The sequence below is a fragment of the Centropristis striata genome, chromosome 20, assembly GCF_030273125.1.
Source record: "Centropristis striata isolate RG_2023a ecotype Rhode Island chromosome 20, C.striata_1.0, whole genome shotgun sequence".
NCBI lineage: Eukaryota > Metazoa > Chordata > Actinopteri > Perciformes > Serranidae > Centropristis > Centropristis striata.
In genome coordinates this window covers 18889391-18910191 of record NC_081536.1, presented here as the reverse complement: position 1 = coordinate 18910191, position 20801 = coordinate 18889391, and the positions used below count along the sequence as shown (strand labels likewise).

General features: G+C 37.7%; 1 protein-coding gene across 2 annotated transcripts in view; it reads left to right on the top strand.

Moving 5' to 3' along the window:
* The window catches only part of oprm1 (opioid receptor, mu 1), a 34514-nt gene extending 18049 nt beyond the window's left edge, over positions 1–16465 (top strand). The window contains exons 2-6 of one of the 2 annotated variants that reach the window (XM_059359598.1): positions 9450–9802; positions 11585–11760; positions 12706–12884; positions 13105–13288; positions 13984–16465. In XM_059359598.1, coding sequence (XP_059215581.1) covers positions 9450–9802; positions 11585–11760; positions 12706–12884; positions 13105–13288; positions 13984–13989 — 898 coding nt within the window. In that variant the 3' untranslated portion in view covers positions 13990–16465. The other variant, XM_059359597.1, reaches the window with a different exon arrangement.
* The last annotated feature ends 4336 nt before the right edge of the window (positions 16466–20801 follow it).

Sequence of the window (20801 nt, the reverse complement as noted above, 5' to 3'; positions counted from 1 at the left end):
ACGTGTGGATACACAAAAGTCACTGGTGTTTAAAGGGTAGCGTTATCAGTCTCTTATTATCTGTTAGCATTCCAAAATTATCAATTTGACACATTAAATGCTACGGCAGGCAACAAAAAGCCTGAGGAAATGTTTATTTAAAAGCAGGTCATTAGATAAATTACAATAAATTCTCATCTAGTTTTATTTTTTCCTTGTCTTTTTCTATCGTTCTTCACACAAATTAATAGCCTTAGCTCTTTTTTTCTCTTAATCACTTTGCTTTCATGTTTTATTGCTGTGCTGTTAACTAAAACAAACTAAAGCCGAATTAGGTTTCTATAAAGATTTAACATTCTCCTTCTCCTTTAGGGGCTGTGGCACCTGAATTATAAAACAGTGGAGATTATATTCAGTGGCTGATGAACAAGGAAAAAAGCATGCAATTGTTTGGGCAAACTTTCAAAACACAAACATGTGTTGTGTTTGATCACAGAGACAGAAATGTTTTCTCCTGTTGCTGCCTCATTACATCCGAGCTTTTCATCTCCAGGAAATCATTCGTCAATATTCACTTTCTCAGAGATGTTTCAGCATCATTACGTTGTTATTGTGCTATATTATTACAATCCACCTGCTCCGTGCTCATGCCTGGTCACTGTTGTTGCCATGGTGAAGCACGGTCCTCACATGTGGATAGTCTTTTTAACATTCAGGAACATTTAAATGGCTCCATGTGACTTCCCATATTCATGCATTTACTGTGTAGGCGGAGTGTGTTTTCTCACCTGCTGGTTATACCACATGAGTTGGTTGCCGTCTGTACTGAAAATCGAATTTAAGGTTTAAATATTATTGGGATTTGAAAATAACGAGGCCAATGTTCATCTTTTGTTATTGAACAGCTGGGGGTAGCCTCGTTCATCCCTATAACACACACAGCACCTGTAAATAGTAGTTTCATGGCGTTTTTTTTTTTTCTTGACATTTATAGACAAAATAAGACCAAATCAGTTGATGAGATGGTAAACTTTTTACACAGAAAAGTCCTAGCAAAGCAAAATGCATGTAGTTCACTGTGCTGATTGGTCAGACAGGAGTAAGACTGTAAATACAAGAAGGTCTTTTCTTCTTGATATGTAACATGGAGCAAAGACAGAGTTGGCAATTATTGACAGGAAGAGTGAAATGGCGTAATAATTATCAGGTATTTCATAACAAATTATTATTGTTGTAGTGTTATTATTAACAAAATTATACCAGCAGAATGCTGAATGCACAAGGAAACATCAACTTCAGTTTTCAAATACTTCAGTTTACTCTCCATCTAGCTGCAGATACGCTTTTTGGAAAACAAACACACCATCCTCCTTCCCCTTAACTGACCCTCCCCCACCTCTGGGTGAGTAGTGCTCAGACAAGCAGAATATATTAACAGTGATTACATTAAAGTACTTTTTGGTTTATGTTGGAAATGTTATATGTAATTGAAGTGAGTAAACCTGACAAAATAGACCAATAATTTATTTGAGAGTATAATAAATATGTTAGATGGATGTAACTGGAGATTTTGTTTAGCCTTTAAGGTATTGTAGGCGGGCATTCAGATTTCCAATTAGGTGTTACATGTTCTTGCAGCTAAAAGGTGCAAGATCAATACATTTCCTTTGGAAGTAATCCCAAGTGTCTTCCTCACTGGTGCCGAGTAAACACAAGGATGTTGGAAATGGAACATCAAAGTGAAAACACAACAATTTTATATTAATTACACAGGTCCAGGAGGCTTGTAACACACAAAGACCAAAACAAATGAAAACAAATGCCTTTCGGCTTTTTAAAGCAACAAAGAACACAGAGGTTATTCTCTGGAGGTGTTTCTGGTGCGTAATATATTATATTCTTTAGATAACTTTGGCAGGCTTGACGCAGGAATGTTTAAATGAAAAGGTGGATGTTAAACAACATATATCTGCTTACAATTCTCATCAAGCTCAGCATCACGATGATGGCCCGAAACCAGAAAATAAATTCTCATTCAAAAGAATAATGAACAACTGTATAGCTCTTTCTGTGTTTCCACATTACAGCTTCAGCAACAGATGAGGCTCGTTAGGGGGCCAGACCAGAGGTTATTGTAATTTTGTTTTCGATAATTTGTCATACAGGGTACAGAGAAGATTATTTGGACTCTTCAGTCAGAGCAGAATAAAACCAAATTATTTTTTCATCAGAGTTATCATTTAGCCAAAATGGGGACATTAAGCCATAATTTGTGCACATTAAAACATCCAATTCTCAACTGCACCTACTTGTTATGTAAATGTATTTAAATAAGAAAATTAACACAGGTTTACTAACAGTTGTGCATCTGCGTATGTGTCAAAATGATGTTTGAATAATGCATCTAAGAGAACAGTGTGAAATTAGGCCGAAGTTTATCCCTTTAGGCTGGGAGCACGTGTGACGAGTTTGTAAAAATCAGTTTCTCATCAGCATCACCGTAGGGATAATTTACCGTCATTATCAAATCTGTTTTCTTCTCATTTAAGGAGACATAAAGATCGATGAGAAACAGGAGCACTGGGAAGATGTCTCACTCCCCCAGGTGGCAACCACAGCTAATGGGTTGATGGGGAGCTATGAATTATACATGATTTCTCTGAAAAGAGTATTTTGGATGATTTTAAAGGTCCATTACAGCACATCTCTCTGCCACCTCTGTGCTTCAGTGGTCCAGAAAACACCAAGTCAAGGTAGTTTAGTGTCAGATTGAGCAATTTCTCTTGTCAAGTGTTGTTTTCTAACAGAAGAGATGTACTCTTTGCAGATGTTTTCGTCCTTCACTCTCACTTTCTCTTCCTGTCAATAACAGGCTGAATGTTGCTGTAAACATCATCTGTTTACTAAAATATAACGAGACAATGGTCTTATCTTTTGTTTATGTGGAATGAAAAGACCTTCAATTTTCTTGTCAGAGTTTCTTTGCAAAATGAGAGAGCAGGAGATGCTTATCCGTTTTATTATGAATGATACTTATCAAATGATTGCTGCTGGCATGAAAATTAATAAGTACAATGTGCCAATTGTGTAACTTTCTGCTGCCAAATAATAGAAAACAATAGTCATTCGAGCTCTGCACAGCTCATAAAGGTGTTTTGAATTTGATGGAAAAACCTGCTGGTGGGATGCTACAGACAGGTCTCATTCTGAAGTCATCAATTACTGACGCTTTATCTCTGCCCTCGCCGTCTGAAACCTACACACAACTCACTCTTTAACATAGAATCAGGTGATGTAGTATATAGATGGAGAAAGACAGCTAGAGGTGCGTTGTGTCCCTTTTCCTGTCCTCTCTGTGAAATTGGCCTTCTGTTATGTCAGATTTTCAATGAATATTTGAAATTTCAGAATCATTCATGGCTTCACAGTTGTGGTAAGGAGCACAGAAGTTAATATTTTTAACAGGATCTAGTTATTCCAAATGGTTTATTTTTGGTGACATTTTAAATTAGACATGTAGAATAATAGCCTGGGTATACCCATACTGCCTTGTGCGCTCGAATTTCGTTTCGAACCTCCATCCAGTCTGGCAACCAGGGAGGTTTCTTAGCCCTGTTATAGGGATCCAATCACAGAACGGGGAGGGACGGCAAGACGATGACGCGTACTACTCGGCACTTGGAAGCTTGTAGTTTTCTTACAGATCCAACATGGCTGCTGCAGACGCGAAACTCTCTTTAGCTGTAGATGGTGTTTTAAATAGTTTAGAGCGAAAGTTGAAAGGCGAAAGGTCTCTTGCCGGCTCCGCTGTCCCCTGGCTCGTAGCAAGATCACCGGTGTTACGGAAGCGGGGCTATTAGCGCCGCTAGCAGCTAATAGCCCCGCTACCGTAACGCCGGTGATCTCGCTATGAGCCGGGGGACAGCGGAGCCGCCGAGAGACCCGCAGCAGCTTGTTTATTGCCCATAAAATCAGTGGATGTGTGTGGCTGAATGACATGAGGGGGAATAAAGCGTGAAAATTAAAAATCTTGCAGAAAGCGAGAACTGGAGAAGCAAAGCAGCAGCAACACTCTCTCACAGACACACACACAACAAACATCCATTTCTGTTGCTCTACATACGTCATCTGGTATAACTGATCTGATTGGCTAAGAGCTACCTACAGACGCTTTTGATAGACATTCTAAGCGCCCAATAAACGGCTCCGGAGGATCGTAAACCACACCTCCTCTACGGAGAAATGAATGGCTGGTTGCCAGACTAGATCTCATTTGAGATTAGTCTGGTGTTAGCCAGGCTAGTAGAATAAAGTAATTTTGACATAAATCTCACAATTTTAAGTTTCAGTTTGGTTTTCTAATGGAAACTTTCTTATGATCTGTCAGAAAGTTTAAAAGTTTTTACAGCTTCCCTGTTATATGATAAATCTTTGCTGATCTTTCAAAGAAAAGCATATGTTTCAACCCCTGGGATGTGATTCAACGGTTGCTACGCAACTTATTTTACATAACAAAGGTAAGGATGTGCTATACATTATTACACTCAGTATCAGGGCTGATCGCTGCATTTTTAAGTGATCAGATATCAAGACGTAATGAGCCCATAGGATCCTTTATCATTGCTTTCTGTTTTTGCGATTCAGCGCTCTACAGCAAAAAAACTCAGGACATCCCTTAACAAAAGTACTTATTTTAAGCCAAACCTGATCTTTTTCTTAAATCTAATCATGTAGTTTGTTTTTTTCATTCACAATGTAAACCACTGATTCCACATATTTAAAACTGCAGGAGCATCATAGTTTGATATGTAGATATCGGTCCACAGAGATCCAGGGACAGAGATGCTAAAATACAGAGCCAGATACTGTATTTTCTCCTCAGCTTAGTTGATGATTTAATAATGACTCAAAATGTTTTTGCAAGTAAGATCACTTAGTTACTGTGACAACTGTCATTATATTAAAGAGCAGTTCAGCCAACTTTTTGTTCCATATTTAGAGTCAAAGAACAAAATATATGTTGGCTTTCCCACTTCACTGACTTTACAACTCAAAGGAAAAGAATACAAGCTGGTTGTGCTGTTTTTGGCTGTTTTTGGCTCACAAACGTGTATTGTTGGATAAATTGCCTGTATTACCATAACACTCTAGCTAGAATATATTTAATCAAGACCTTCTAAAATGTTAATTATCACTGCATTTATTCCTGCGTGTAATTAGAAATTCATTAGGTTTAAGGAAACTGAATGACTGCAAAGAAATTATTTTGATATTATATAATGAAAGAATGCTGACAATAGATGGGTGATTATTAAACCTCAAGGGCGAAGAATATATTAAAGCTGAAAACTCATTAATATAACACCTCGTTCAGTTAATTAAGATGAGATGAGGCCATTAACCCCCACACAGCATCCTGGACATGCATAAGCCTCTGACATACAACACACAGGAGAAACACAACTGCGGCCATTTCTCATGTCAATAAGGCGATGTTGGAAATTACCGCCATCTCCAGCACACCGCTCAGTGCAGGGTGACAGCTTTTTACTGCATCTCGAGGTGTCTCGTTGGTCCCCGTTCAAATAAAGCCTGAAATGACGATCACACTAAGCTGTCAGTGTTAAAGTTAATCAGAATTTAATGAACTCACTGTCATCTCAGGTTGTTAAGAGGATTTGGGATTATTGAGGAGAGGGTTGCGGCAAGACAGAAGTAAATTACCTTGCAGGTGGAATGACAGTTGGGGTTTAATAAAGTGGAGGCCAGAGGGTGTAATGTATCATTGTCACTTTGTGTATCCAGATTAATGCAATAACACCACGGCCAGGATGTGTCTAAGTAGTCTTTACATTACATTACCTTAGTGCAGCAACAGTACGCTTACTGTTGGAAATTAAATCAAGGAATAGTTCTACATTTGAAACCAATCTCATACCTGTCTGTTAAAGATAAGGTAGTCAGCAGAAACTCTGAAGCTCTTGAATTAATAGGTGTGGGAGAAAAAAAAATCAATTCACTAAAGTATTGTGATTTTTTAAAACAATTTTGGAATATATTTTTTGTATGCCTGAATCGATATAATTCAGATTCACTTGTCTCATTTTAGTCAACACTGAGGTGGAAGAAAATTTCTGCTTTTATTTTGGTAGTCTATGAGTAGAGTGGTTTCATAATTGTTTAAAAAAAAAAAAATACAAAGTCGGGACAAAAAGTATTAAAAAAGAAAGAAAGCAGAGAATCGCAAACAGATCTTTACTAGCATACAGTACAATATATTTATATTGTTTTTATTTTCTCGGTGCTTATCAGAATTAGTTATAATTCATAATTATCTAATACAGTATACATACAATGAACAATAGTAAATAATAATGTAAATTATATTTTTAATAACATTATTTGAAGAAAACAGCCTTCTGCAAATATTTGCATAGTAATATTGGTGTAAAAAAAAAAAAAAATCACTACTTTCAGCTGCCATTTCAGTAATCAGTGAATTTTCACAGTAGCTGTAAATATTGATCTCAAAAATCCCAGATTGACCAGCCTCTACCTCATATTTAATGATCAGACAGGGAAGTGGTATCAATTTTCCCATCTAACTATCGCCTTTATGGAAAAACACTTAAAGCTGAACATCTTTTTATTGCAAAGATAATGAGTGAAATTAAAGTGTCTTTCACAGGCAATCTTTTAATTCCCGAAAAGTCTCATCACAGCTTCACTGCTGGTTGAGTAGCTCTGTGGAGCTCCGTAATAGCTAGCAGGCTTATTGACCTCATTGTGGGATGCACCAGGAGAAATCCTTCTCACATTTAACGTTATGAAAAACAAAAGCTGCTTGATCGAAATGTCATACTTCACTCGGGCTGTCAGCGTACAGATGTGTTGTCGAACTGCTAAAAACAATCTATAGATGCAAATTTGAACACCATTAATATGTAATAATGATTTTTGCTTACATATTTCATTTGGTCAACAGTGTCTGTCTGTCACCACTAAACATACTATATTTCTTGTGTGAAAATCAAACCTTTACAGTCGTCTGTGTACCATCCTCTGCACTAATGGATCCATGCTGTCTCCAGTTTTCTCTAAATGCACACTATCCTGTAGTCTATGAACTCCACCTCTCTTATCGGCCCAGTTTTCCGCCATAATGATAAAAATACAGTCGCTTTAGTGCATTTCTCACATCACTATTTACATTTGCAAAACAGTTAATGTATTTGTCAAAACAATTAGTACAAACTGCAAAACCTAAGCGTGTCACTTGCTTAATATGGATAGCTCATTCCTCAAAAGCAAATATTCATGTCAATGAAAGTGTCAGTGTCATCAAGATGAAAAGTCAACACCATGTTTATGAACAAGATAGTCAAATGGCTCTCAAATGTTTTAATTGTGACAGTTTACTTGAAAATTCTCAAGACAGCACTTTATACTATTTGCACAGCCATTTAAAAACTACAGTAAAGTTACACATTACTGTATTTAGTGAGGTAACTGAGTACAAGACACTGAATATGTATTTTTTACACAGCCCTTCTCATCAGTGAAAGCTGAGGTTCACCTGAGAGAAACTGTTCAATTTAGGAGACATTTTCAGGAAAAAAAAGATTTGAAAAATGTATAAAATTAGCTTGACAGATTTTTGTATAATGACTCAGGCAATGAAATGAGGACTACTAGTTTTATATAGAATGACTATCCAGCATTCACAAGTATAGTTAATTTTGACTGACATGACATATGCAAATAATAAAGTTATAAAACAGCAGAGAGTTGTATGAAAGCAATTGATGCATGTCCAAAAGCATTTGTAATGTGTTGGAAGGAATGAGAAACTGCTACTATGATGAGCACAAATGACTTAATGTTGTGGAGGTTGAACTAAGTGTTAGAAATGTTAGATGTGAGAAATGCACCAAAGCGACTGAGAAAAAATGTTAAATTGTTGTGATATATAAAAGGTATCATCCTTGAAATACTTTGATCATCGTTCAGTCGGATAGAAACTAAAAGCTACTGCAGAATGTGAATCAGCTTCATTGTGTAAAGATGTTTTTCTCCTCGACATTGCAGCCAACATGGAGATAAATGTTGTTTTTTGCACAATATGCTCTAAAGAAATCTTTATCTCTTTATTAACTTAAAGTAATTGTGATGCTTTACTTCTTTCTGATTAAAGCAGAAGTTTGCTTTGACAAAACGGCCTTGTCGCTGATGCATGGGGCCTGAATTATTCACATAACCGTCCAAACATGCCTGAAGTCATGCGGAACGATCTGCTATGATTTCAACGTACCTTAGGTAATGGAGGGAACAATGTGCATTGAAATTCTACAATTTTACTGATTGAGGCGCTTTCTTTGCAGAAACTAAATCATTTCTTGGCAATCCAGTTGTGTCCTTGTAACGTTGTCTTATTTATGCATGTTTTTAAAGGATGCTTATTTAGAGCTACTTTCTGGATAATTTCCAGATTGTTGTCAGTGCTGTGTGACTAAAGTGACTAAAACTCTGTGCTTGTGTTTATAAATAATATGATTTATGGTTGTTATTTTACTAGTGGCATATTTTACATTTTTTTGGGGTGATTTAAGAGAAGACGTCTTCATTTACATTACCTTGGTCATAAAGAAAATATAAAAATACTTTTTTAGCCCTGTGTTCAGTTGTAGCAATGCATTTTTCAGACGCTTTCAGTTTTTCTTGTAGAAAAATTAGAAGAATTTCCTCAACCCATAAAGGAACACTTAATCTTTCAATAAATCAGACACGTTCAGCAACAGCAGCAGTGTCAAATATCCATTATGTGGCAAGGAGACAAAAATGCTTAGCTCCATTTTTGAATAAGAGGAGCGACACACACTTCTGCCTTGAGCCTTAATCATAGACTGTTATTTGAAGATGAGATGAAACATTTCAAACTCAAACTAAATTAACAGAATCTACTACTGTGTCCTTCTTCCTGATCTTTTAACGCTGTCTGTCATGTCAGGAATTTATCACTGAAAGGGCCGACTACAAAGGGGCCAGAGTCTTGTTGTGTCAACTGACAGTTTTTGATGGAAAGTCACAGGGCTCAGTTAAAATGATGGATGCCCTGATCATATTTTTGGACCTACAGAGAATACAAAGAAACTACGAGACAGATCTAAAATAACTAACCAGAGACATAAAATGAAAAAACAACTGCAAAGCGATTAAAAACAAGCCGATGAAATCGCTGACTACAAAAACTCAGAATAACTTCAGAGACACTCAAAAATCAAGTCTCGAAAAACGACAACAAGGAGACTTTAACAACATAAAAGAAAGACTCAAAACAACTATGATGGTGTTGTCATGTCACGTGTAGCCAGTCTGGGGGTCTTGCTCCGATGTTGGAGCTTCGATGGACGTTTTACATGTCTGTACCCAAGGTCATGTTGTCTCATAATAAATCCCTGGTTTCTGTGCAGATACACCAAAATGAAGACCGCCACCAACATCTACATCTTCAACCTGGCTCTGGCTGACGCCTTGGTCACCAGTACGCTACCGTTCCAGAGCGTCAACTACCTGATGGGGACTTGGCCGTTTGGGGACATGCTGTGCAAGATGGTGATGTCCATCGACTACTACAACATGTTCACCTCCATCTTCACCCTCACCACCATGAGCATTGACCGCTACGTCGCCGTGTGCCACCCAGTCAAAGCGCTGGACTTCAGGACGCCACACAACGCCAAGATTGTCAACGTCTGCAACTGGATTCTTTCCTCAGCCATCGGGCTACCTGTCATGTTCATGGCCTCCACCGATGTCACCGCATGTAAGCATACCGAACACAAGCGCCATGATGCTTACACTGCAGCAGGGACAATATTTATATGGCAAAAATATAATTTCTTCAAAAGAGAAGAAATGAATAGTGAATAAAGTGATGAGTTAAAAAGCAGCTCCCATCCTCGAAGTAGCAAGCATACATTAAAACACTCAAATCTTTCTCTTTTGTTTGTAGCTGATAAGTTCGACAAGGATTCACAAATAAATACAAGCACAAAACAGGAAGAAAACACTAAGTAATTCTCTGCATTCCAGCTTTAAAAAGCAATTATGTACTCCAGCAGGCTCTACGAAAGAGAGAGACAACCCAGAAGAGCTGCTTACCTTTTTTCTGTGTAATTGCACAAAAAAGAACATTTAATGGTATGTGCCTGGCTGGTGACTAATGTAACAATCTGCCTTGTGAAGAGGCTATGTTGGAGGAGAGGGAGTAATGAAAGATTGACTGACTCAGTGAAGGTGTAACTCTGTATGGTGTTAAACGTCACTGTGGCTTAAGTGGCACGAACATAGTTGGACAGCAGAGAGATGGTACAAAAGAGAAATATCAGGATGGTAGCACATGGACTCGAACAGGGGATGGTGTGTTTCATGGTAGAATTATTAACACCAAGGCAATGAAGGCACGCAGGCAATATTTGGTTTTAATCAAAATGACCTGAAGAGAATTCACATTAAATTGAGAGATGAAACAAAGTGCGCCATACAAAAAAACTATTAGTGGTGAAACAATTTAAAGTCTGTGATACTAGAAAAGAATTGTTGAACTTGGCGCCCAAACCAGATTTACTGTCCCTCTCACTCCCACAGCCTTTCTCCTCATACATCCATTTCCTTTCCCCAGTCCTCTGTACAGGCATTAACAAAGTAGGCTTGATGAATTTATTTTCAGTGCACACATGGAAACAACAGCTAGTGGATCACAAGGAAATATATGCTGAATTTGATAAAAACTTTATTCGATTAAAATCGCAGACTTCACCTTGAACCAATGTGTCAATCAAAAGGAAGATTATCAGTTAATTATTACTGTTGTTATAATCAGTATTCTTATATTAGCAATAAATCACATACTTGCATATGAAAGTGTATCAGTATGTGTAACAGTGTAACAATATTATTCATCTCACTCTGCAGTGTGTCAAGGAGAGTTTGAGCATCTTTCCGCTCATTGCTTTAGTTTCACGCCCTGCAGCTGTACTTTTTTGGTTCACTGTCAGCTGGCAGTCAAAGATAGCAGCTTGGAGTCAATGGAGCCCAAAAACTGAGCTAAAAGAAGAGTGAGATTTTCAAGTTGGAGGGAAACACAGTTGGAAATAAATGCCAATGTTGCTTCATGTCTACTGGATGTGTAAATAAGCAACTGGTTGTTGAAAAAAAATTAATTTACCAAATATTTACTGGTTCCAGCTCACTCATTAATTGAATAATTTTATGTTTGGACTAAAACAAGCTTTTTAGTTGTTTCTTTCTACTAATTTACTGACATGTTTAGACTAATCAGATGAATTAATCAAACAAACAAAAAATTTTTTTAGTGGACAACACTGCAGTTTGCATTGTGTACAACACATTTATTATAACACATTTAACAGTAAGGAAGCCCAGATGGTAAAAAAAAAAAAAAAAAAAAAGAGCTTCAAAAGTGAAAATAAAGTGGACAAAAATAACTACTTGTGAAATTGCTCGTGTGGAAGTAATGGCTGTTTGCATGTTTGTTCACGTGTGAATATATATGTGTGCGTGTTTGTCTTCTCACCTTTCACAGCCTCCAGCACCGTTGACTGCAAGCTGATATTCCCCCATCCTTCCTGGTACTGGGAAACCCTGCTGAAGATCTGCGTGTTCATCTTTGCCTTCATCATGCCCGTCCTCATCATCACCGTCTGCTACGGCCTCATGATCCTCCGGCTGAAGAGTGTGCGCATGCTGTCAGGCTCCCAGGTGAAGAAGAATCTGTTTTTCTTTTAAAAGCATAAGGCAAAATTAATGCATACAGTGAATGTTTTTGTACATTTTGTGCCAAAGGCCTTCCATTAGATGCAAAGGGTAATTTTAGAATGCAGTGTTTCTACTACGTTGGTGGAGGACTTGTTTTTTTTTAATCAAGAATATGAAATTTCACATAATTTTGGACCATTTGAACATAATTTGAAAAAAGCTAGAGGAGATAATAAATTAAATTCAACATTCAAAAAGCTTAAAGACAAACCTTGACATTGATTTTTCACTAATTCAGCTAAGGAGGTGCTCAAAACAGCCTGTGCTGAGCTTAATAAGCTGTTTTGGTAGAAAACCTTGATCAATGGATGCATTAGAGAGCATTTTGTGAAATTTTAACAGCTCGGGTTTACCAACTACATGGCCTACGTTATATAAACGGTAACTAATTGATTTTATCTTTCAGAGTAATGAAGCAAAATATAAGTCTGCCCAAAGCTTGCATGCAAATAGGGTGCACTCATTGCTCTCAGGAGAAAACAATTAGGGAAAATCATCTTAAGCCCTAGGTTGTGACTCAGTTTTAATTCATTGCATTAGAAGACGAAATTACCTAACAACAGTAATTTTGAGAAAATGACTCGCTGCGAAACATGTGCACATTCTAATGATGATGCCCAGTATGTACAAATGGAAAATCAAAGTGGTGGTAGATGCCAGTCCACTCATCACTGCACTTTTCTACATTTCCATCATCCTTTTTCTCCTTTAATCCTCTTCCCTTTACCTCTTCTGTCATCCCCTCTAACCATTTTCCATCAACCATCATTTCCCTCTACTGTTCTCCATCACTTATGTCTTCCCCATCTTACAATGTTTCATTTTCACTTAACTTGTACTCCCACTTATCCCCAAATGCTTAACCTCCTATCTCCTTCACACACACAGGAGAAGGACAGAAATCTGCGTCGTATCACCCGCATGGTCCTGGTGGTGGTTGCCGTCTTCATCGTATGCTGGACACCCATCCACATCTTTGTCATCATCACAGCTCTGATCAATATCCCCAGCTCCACACTGCAGACTATCACCTGGCACTTCTGCATTGCCCTGGGCTACACTAACAGGTACGCGCCCTGTGTTAGCCTGAGGCAAATATTTTCACCATAAAAAATCTGGTATAATAAATAGAAATAAATCTTTAAAGCCTGACTAAGTGTCAATAACAGGATGCTCATTATAAGATAAATTGTGTGTCTTACAGATAAGAGCATATGGTATTGACTTGATTTCTGGGAGTTCTGGGAAAGCTGATTTTTTTGCTAAACTTGTTTTTGACACCTGCAGCAGCCTGAACCCAGTTCTTTATGGCTACCTGGACGAGAACTTCAAGCGCTGTTTCCGTGAGTTCTGCACTCCGAGTCCCTCGGTGCTGGAGATGCAGAACTCATCCCGGACTGGAGTCACAAGCCGCAAGCTCCCACAGCGAGAACAAAACAGTGCAAACACAGGAGAAAGGTCCAATCAACAGGTAGACATGTCTTTGTCTACCCATACCAGTACAAGTAACGTGTGGCTTAGCTTAGCATAAGGATGCCAGGTTAGCAGCGAAGACTGCAGAGGTGGTAGGCAGACTTTTTTTTTACCCTTGGACGATAGACTGTAAATAAAGATGCTATGACAGTTACTCAAAGGTTAAGTCAAAAGTTTGATTATCTCATTAGCATGTTGTGCTTCTCACAACACTGTTGCAAGTGTTATTTTGCGCAGAAAAGAGCCAAAAGACACATAAATTATTAGATTTGTTTTAGACTATTAGAAAAGTAGAAAAATCATGAACCATGCCTGATATAAAGTCTATGCATAGGACTCAAGCCTGACAGATATAACGGTTGACAGATATTATCTGTATTTGTGTATATGCTGTCTGATATGTGCTGTTATGAAAGCTTTTTAATACAATATATAATGCAAAACATTGCTTGGTGTGATTTAGAAGTGGTGTTAACTATTTTCATTCCAGCTAAAAAAAAAAAGACTATATCGGCGGTCCTATCTGTTCATGATTAATTTCCCCCTCTAAAATCAGTATCAGCATCATTCCCAAAAATTCCATAATGATCGGGCTCTACTAAGGACAGAGCAAATCTTCCTCCATTTCCAGCCATTATGATAAGCTCAACACACACTCATGTAGCTTTCTCTTCTTTTAACCTCTCTCTACAGGTATGACTAGCCTTGGAGGGGTCGTCAGGGGACTCTCGCTTTTGTGGCGGCGTTGCCAACGACGATCTCAACTCAGAGGTCACGCAGGTCACCACAGGGCTCTGACATCACAAAAAACACAAACAACACGTACATACAAACAATCCAGGACCTGACTGAGACTCGATAGCACAGACCATTCTGACGACGTGTTGCAAGCTTAACTGCAGCGCTGCATCCGGTCGGGCCAATCACCTGCCGAGCAGCCCAACTGTAACTGACTGCATGGCTGCGCAAGGCTTCTACTCTTACTGAAATACATAGAAATGAGTCGGCATAGACAAAAAGAAAAAAACAAATGCTACTGAGGAAGCTTTTGCACTAAATTGTGCATAAACGCTATTACGACTTTAAATTATGATCTAGATTTCATTATCATGACAATATAGACCATGCAGACTGAAGCAAACACAGATGTAAATACAATTATATATATATATATATATATATAATATGAATATATAAAAGCCACTCACACAAGACACTAAATTACTAAATTATGTTTTGTTCTGTATGCAACAGACAAAGCTGCCTCATCGATCTAAGTCTCCCCTTCAAACCCTATTGACAATTCTCTTGGTTGTAAAAAAAACATAAATCAATTTTTTGTCTTGTTTGCAGAGTTCATATGACTTCTCTCCAATCTCTCACTTTTCCTCCTGATGCTTTCTTTTTTTATTTCAATAATGCACATGTGAGAGGACACAGGAGGTGTGGCTTTATGGGTGGTACTGTCCCATTTGAACTTGTGTGACTCAGGCTCTGTGGCTTCCTCACCACATGAAGACTGCACAGGACAAAAGGTGTTATTCAAAGTCATTTACAACACCAACTGTGCTTCTTATTCTCTGTATGGATGCCACCCTTTTAACACAGTCCTGCTGTGATTGATCTGCACAGCACCATGCTCGTCACTTGAGGAAGATTGACTCTGTCGACATGTGCTCTCTGTTCTGCACCAACCTAACCTTTTGTTCTCACTTACTGCCGCCCTCGCTCTTCTTTTTCCTTTTCCTTCTATTTTTATTTTCTCTCTGTAAAGAACGTTTCTACCCTTTTGCTACATGACAGCTCTCTCTGCTGAATATGACAAATTTCTGAATGTACTGAAGGAAAATCAGATGTGTTTATCACACTGGTTCCATGTGCTGAACTGTGGATCCTCTAAACCAGCAAAGACGACACGTTAGCTTGCTATTATGGCATATAGTGCGTACATATGGCACCACCAGTGTATGATTAATTACAGCCACCACACCGGGTATGGGTTTTAATGGAGTCACTTCTCCTCTGAAGAATTAACAAGTGAGCCAAGCAGGATTGTACATCTGTCGTAATCTTTATAATTGCTTGTGCTTACGTACTGTGCTGTATGCTGTACTTGCCAGTTGCCTTTACAGTAGCTCTACTCAATATTCTGTGTACCAGTATTTTTTAAATGATCTGTAAAGATGAACATGATTGTATTTATCTCCCATGTAAAATATGTAAGTATTCGCTCGCCTTTTTAATAAATATGAAATCATAAATTTGCCTGAAAATGATTTCAGATGATCATGGTGGACCAGCAAGTTAGAACGCTTCTAAATATTGCTTTTTGTCATATTGAGTCTACCTTGTTAACTGAAGAGATGTATTCAAATCTGTTTATCTATTAAAACAATGTGTGTAAAACCTTAAATTGTGAAGTCAAATATGTATGCAATTTGAATTCAATTGTTTTTTGTTTTGACTGAAAATGTCCATCTGAGGATGTGATGCTGTACAGTCTATATGTGCCCACTGCTGTCAGTACGTTTTCAAAGAATATACAGTAGACTGCTATTATTTTCAGTCTTTCCGTTTTCTGTTTAATCATAAATTGTCTAAGATTGAAACATTATAAAAACAGCAGCTGATTTTGACTGGTATGGGGCATCGAGTGTCGCATGCTGTATTTCATGCTTGTTTATAGCGCAGCAAAAAAGGTACATTGCATCTTCCAATGCCCATTATGTCCACAAAACAAATTTGATGTGCCAAGTTTCACCTTTTATGCTAGGTAATGCAGGGCAGAAATGAAGAATGGGAAAGGAAATACAGTGGCAAGAAAAAGTATGTGAAACTGGTTTTCTGTATTAATTTGTCATAAAAATGTGATCTGATCTGTATATTAGTCCCAAGTATGACAAACACAATGTGCTTAACATAATACCACACAAACAATCATTATATTTCATGTCTTTATTGAACATATTCATGAAACATTCATAGTACTGGTTGAAAAGGGAAGTGGCAGATGACAGAGTAATTAGCCTAAGGGTCAGCAGGAGTTAAACCTGGAGTCCGATCAATGAAATGTGATTTGAGTGTAGTGGCTGTCCGCCAGCTGAAGCTTAGTAGAAGTTGGGTGAAGCAAGAGGACAATGACCCTTAACATGGAAGTAAATCTACTACGACCTTTCTGTGGTGTTGGCATGTTCTCACCATGGTCTTGTTTTTCGCTGCGTGCTCTGGTTTCCAACCACAGTCCAAAGAAAATCTGGTCCAAGTTACTCTAAATTGCCCGTAGCTGTTAGTATGAATGTGCAATTGTGTGCTGCTGTAGCAACCGATCATTACAGCCGCCACGAGATATCGTAACATTTGCCAAACACATTGTTAGTCCATAAGAGCCTCTTCTCTTCTAATGTTAAAGTGAAATCCTACTTTTTGAAACTACAAAACTCTGCATAGCCAACCTATTAAAATGGCCTGTTTGGAGGTGAATTTGTCCTGAAGAATTTACACACATCTTCAGGAGAAAGTTGTCTAATCCCAATGTCATTAATTGATTCTGTCAATGCCAAACACATGCTGACGTTACTGTCAGGTGGCCTTCAGCCATGTCATTTGTATACAGGAGTTGGCAGGTAATTGGCTAAATACTGGGAAGGAGCAACTTCTATAGAACAGAGCTACATTTTCCCTTTACATCCAAATAATATAGTCTTAGAACAATGCTTTCTCTTGCTTTTGTAGATCACCAACTGCTCAAGATACTGAATATTTTATTTTATATTAAGAGACATACAGCTTTAGCCCAAGTCATAAAGCATGATGAAGTGCCATGAAGTGCATATTCAAGTACTTAACATAAAACATATACATAAAAGTGAGAAAGAAACAGTGTTCTAGACTAACCCTTAGAAGTAACAGTAACTTTACATAAAAGGATACATTTCCTGGAACAAAAAATGACATTTGGCATTATTGTAACAAGTACCAGTAAGACACATTTTGTGGCAGAAACACTTGGTGCACCATACAGAATATACTTTAAATTGTAATAAAATGTATTTGATGCCGTCCACGATCTGGACACATGTCGCCATTAAATCCTTAATCATTTTTATTATTTGTTTACATGAATCTACATGACTTGTATTCTAGTCTTGAAACAACATTTCTTGTAATCTAACGTACAGCTGATCATTTATACTTTTTGGACAACACAATACATGTAACACAATACATATTACTTTCCTGTTAATCGTGGATTGTCTATGGAATAAAATGTAATTCTGAATCTCACTGAATGCCTTTTTTCTTGCATCTGAATAAAAAATCATCTGCATCATGCTGTGTGTCCTTTCTACAAATACAAATGTCTTCAATTCTGAACTTTAAACACAACACGGCTTGTCTGCTCAGCACACTCAGAGATGACCAGTACAAATAACAAACAGTAAAAATGAATTATGAGTATATAATCCCAAAATATACACTGCAGGGCCGGGGTGGACATAATTCAAATCCTTTAACCATCTTTTTGAGGCTGCTGCTTTTTCCCCATAAATCACTTGTTACCTCCTGGAACTACCGTACAGTTTTCCACCAAATGATTTCTGAAATAAGACTTATTGTTTTGATATTTTCTCTATATATCAGCCACAAGGTGCTGCATCAGCTCAGTGTGTGTATTATGTGGTTATGAACAGAGATAAGAAACCGATATCTCTGTTTTTAATCTGTTTGTGTGTGTGTGTGTGTGTGTGTGTGTGTGTGTGTGTGTGTGTGTGTGCAAGCGGGCCTTGTGTTGAATTGTTTGATAATTGTTTGATAATTTTTGATAATTGATAATTATCAATTGATAATTGATAATTTTTTTTAATGTTTTTTTTATTGTGCACCAAGCTGCTGTTGGTTTATTAATTTTAAAAGTGGCTTTTTTTGCTAAATGTTCTCTTCAAGCCATTGGTAGTCTGGTGATCTGTTCAAGGTGTACCCTGTTTCTCACTCAATGTCAGTTTGGATAATCGGTTAAAAATATTGAATGAATGAATGAATGAAAGAAAGTTAAATCTTTAATTTAACTGTCCCAGTCTAACATGCCGGTGAGCCAGCATGCACAATACCATTTGACCCTAGAACTAGTTCACCTAAATGTGCACCTGCACTGGTGTTTTGAAAGAGAATTGTCCTCCATGTGTGAGGCATAATTATTTTTCAAATGCAATTGATTTTTTTCCTTGGCAAATCAGAAATCCCTTGAAAACTGCTTAAAACTCAAGTTGACTTCTGTATGACTGACATGTCGATGGCTGAGGGAACAATTATGTACATTCAATGGGTATATTTATAATCTCTCATCATTTTCTCTGTACAATGGGAGAAAGAATATAAAATTATATGCTGTATTGTTTTGGCAATTTTGCATTCATCCCTCAAACGTTATGCTATAGAAGAAAGTGAGTCATCTCACATCCTTTTCCTCCCTATGCTAAGCATTTTACTCAACTATTAGACCCAATGAACAGCAGGTGTTTTTCTTTTTCAGTCCTGTGCTCCTTTGTGACCCTGCCCCCACGCTCAGCAAGTGGCTACACGCTTGACATATGGCACTACCAAGGGGAAGTGAAACATAAAGATATTCCTGCACCATTTTATAATTTCACACTGGGATTCCATGAATGCAGTTAGGTAAGCTTTCATTTATCCATTATTAAAATAGTGTGATTTTTAAACATTGAGGAAAGTTTTAAGCAGAATTTTACTTCAGATTTTATCTAAAATAACCTGTAAAAGTGTAAAAACTCACACATGAACATTACTAACTCAGAGGAACAGTGTGGATTTAATGTTTATGCATGCATGTGTCCCATGTCTACAGATCTCAGAATGACATGGGCATGTTTACAGCATGTATTTCTCGTGCATGCCTTCATCTCCATCCTGTCATGTATGGGGCTGTCGAGGAGCCAGGCATTCATTTATCAGAGTTGGCAGCATGATTAGTTCTGTCACAGCGATTATTATCAAGTGGTGTTGAATGTCCCCACTTCCTGCCGAGACGTGCTCTCATTCAGACATAAAGTTGAGAAGCTGCCCTCCTCTGTATGGTAAGCTGATCAACCAAACCAAAGCTAATCAGCAGAGTTTAAGTTAAGTGACCTTTCTCTTGAAAAAAATGGGGAAATGAATCAGAAAATGAATGAGCAGTTAGATTTTTTTAAATCCTGCAGAACTGTGAGATTGTGGCTCATTTAATTTCCCTGTACTGAAAGTTAGAGGGATCAGCTGATTACCTAATTACACAAATATAACAAATATTGCTAAATGTTTCTTTAAATTGGACATATCTAAATTAAATCACTGCTTTGTTTTATGCATGCATTATTGAAACATCTACCAAATATATGTGTATTCAGGTAGAGTTAACATGCTCTATTTTTTACCTCTCATAATATACGATTAACCAATTGAATCTGCCGAGATCATATTTTATTTGCTCCGAGCCAGTCACACCTGTTTATCTCATAAAAGGCGGGTTTAATAGGATAACTGACTTCCAGTGCAACTCACAAAACTCCAGTCAAACTGAAACAAGACATAATATTTCTCTTATTGGTTGTGAGTCTGTTCAGAGGTATTTTGGTCTGAGCTCTTCGGAGAACAAAAATGAACTGAGAGGTTCCAGAAGAATATGCATTTACAAGGAAGTCTGGTACGCTATCCTTTCATTTTAGATTCTGTATAGCCTTAGTACAATTATAATTACAATCTGAACATTGAGTGCGATTAAAAACATGCTTTTTTCAGATACCCATTATCAGAAAAAACAGGCTGGTGTTTCAGTGGAGCTAATCAGTCAATCAATTCTAACAGACAACAAACAGTTCATTACCACAGCAGGTCTATTCCACATTAGATCGAATTAGATTACTTACATCTTGCTAATGTGTGAGCCATGCATTCTTGCTTTTTAGTATTGCTCTATCGAAGAGATCCTGCAAATTTTTTTGGGGAACCAAATCAAACCTCCTGCAACCAACATGTGGTAGGTGCAGTCTCTGTGAATGACGTAAGTAATGAGATTCAGCACTGTATCTTTACTTGCAGGAAATGTAATATGGTTCATTTGAGAAAGTCACGCAGCTCTCCGGATCTGGTGGTTATCTGCTTTATAATGTACTGTACATTTCTTTCTGCTCTGACGGCTCCAGGGGAAAAAGCCAGAGGCCAGAGTGCTGTTTCATGTTTGCCACTGCTTGTGGATTTTCCTCAGGTCATAACAGAAGCACCTAATGAACAGGCTCTTGACTGATTGTAACATGTGACCAGTGGAGGAAATAATGAGTTTTTAAGAGCAAACAGACATAAATCCTTTGAACCTCCTAACAGCGAGAGGGAGTGAGATTGTATGTTCAGAGCCGTGCTAAATCCGATTTAAATCCTCCAGGCTTTGATACCCCAGCAACTCAGCACTGTCATAGAGCAGTGGTCTCCTCAGGCTATTTCACACTTAGATGAATGGCAAA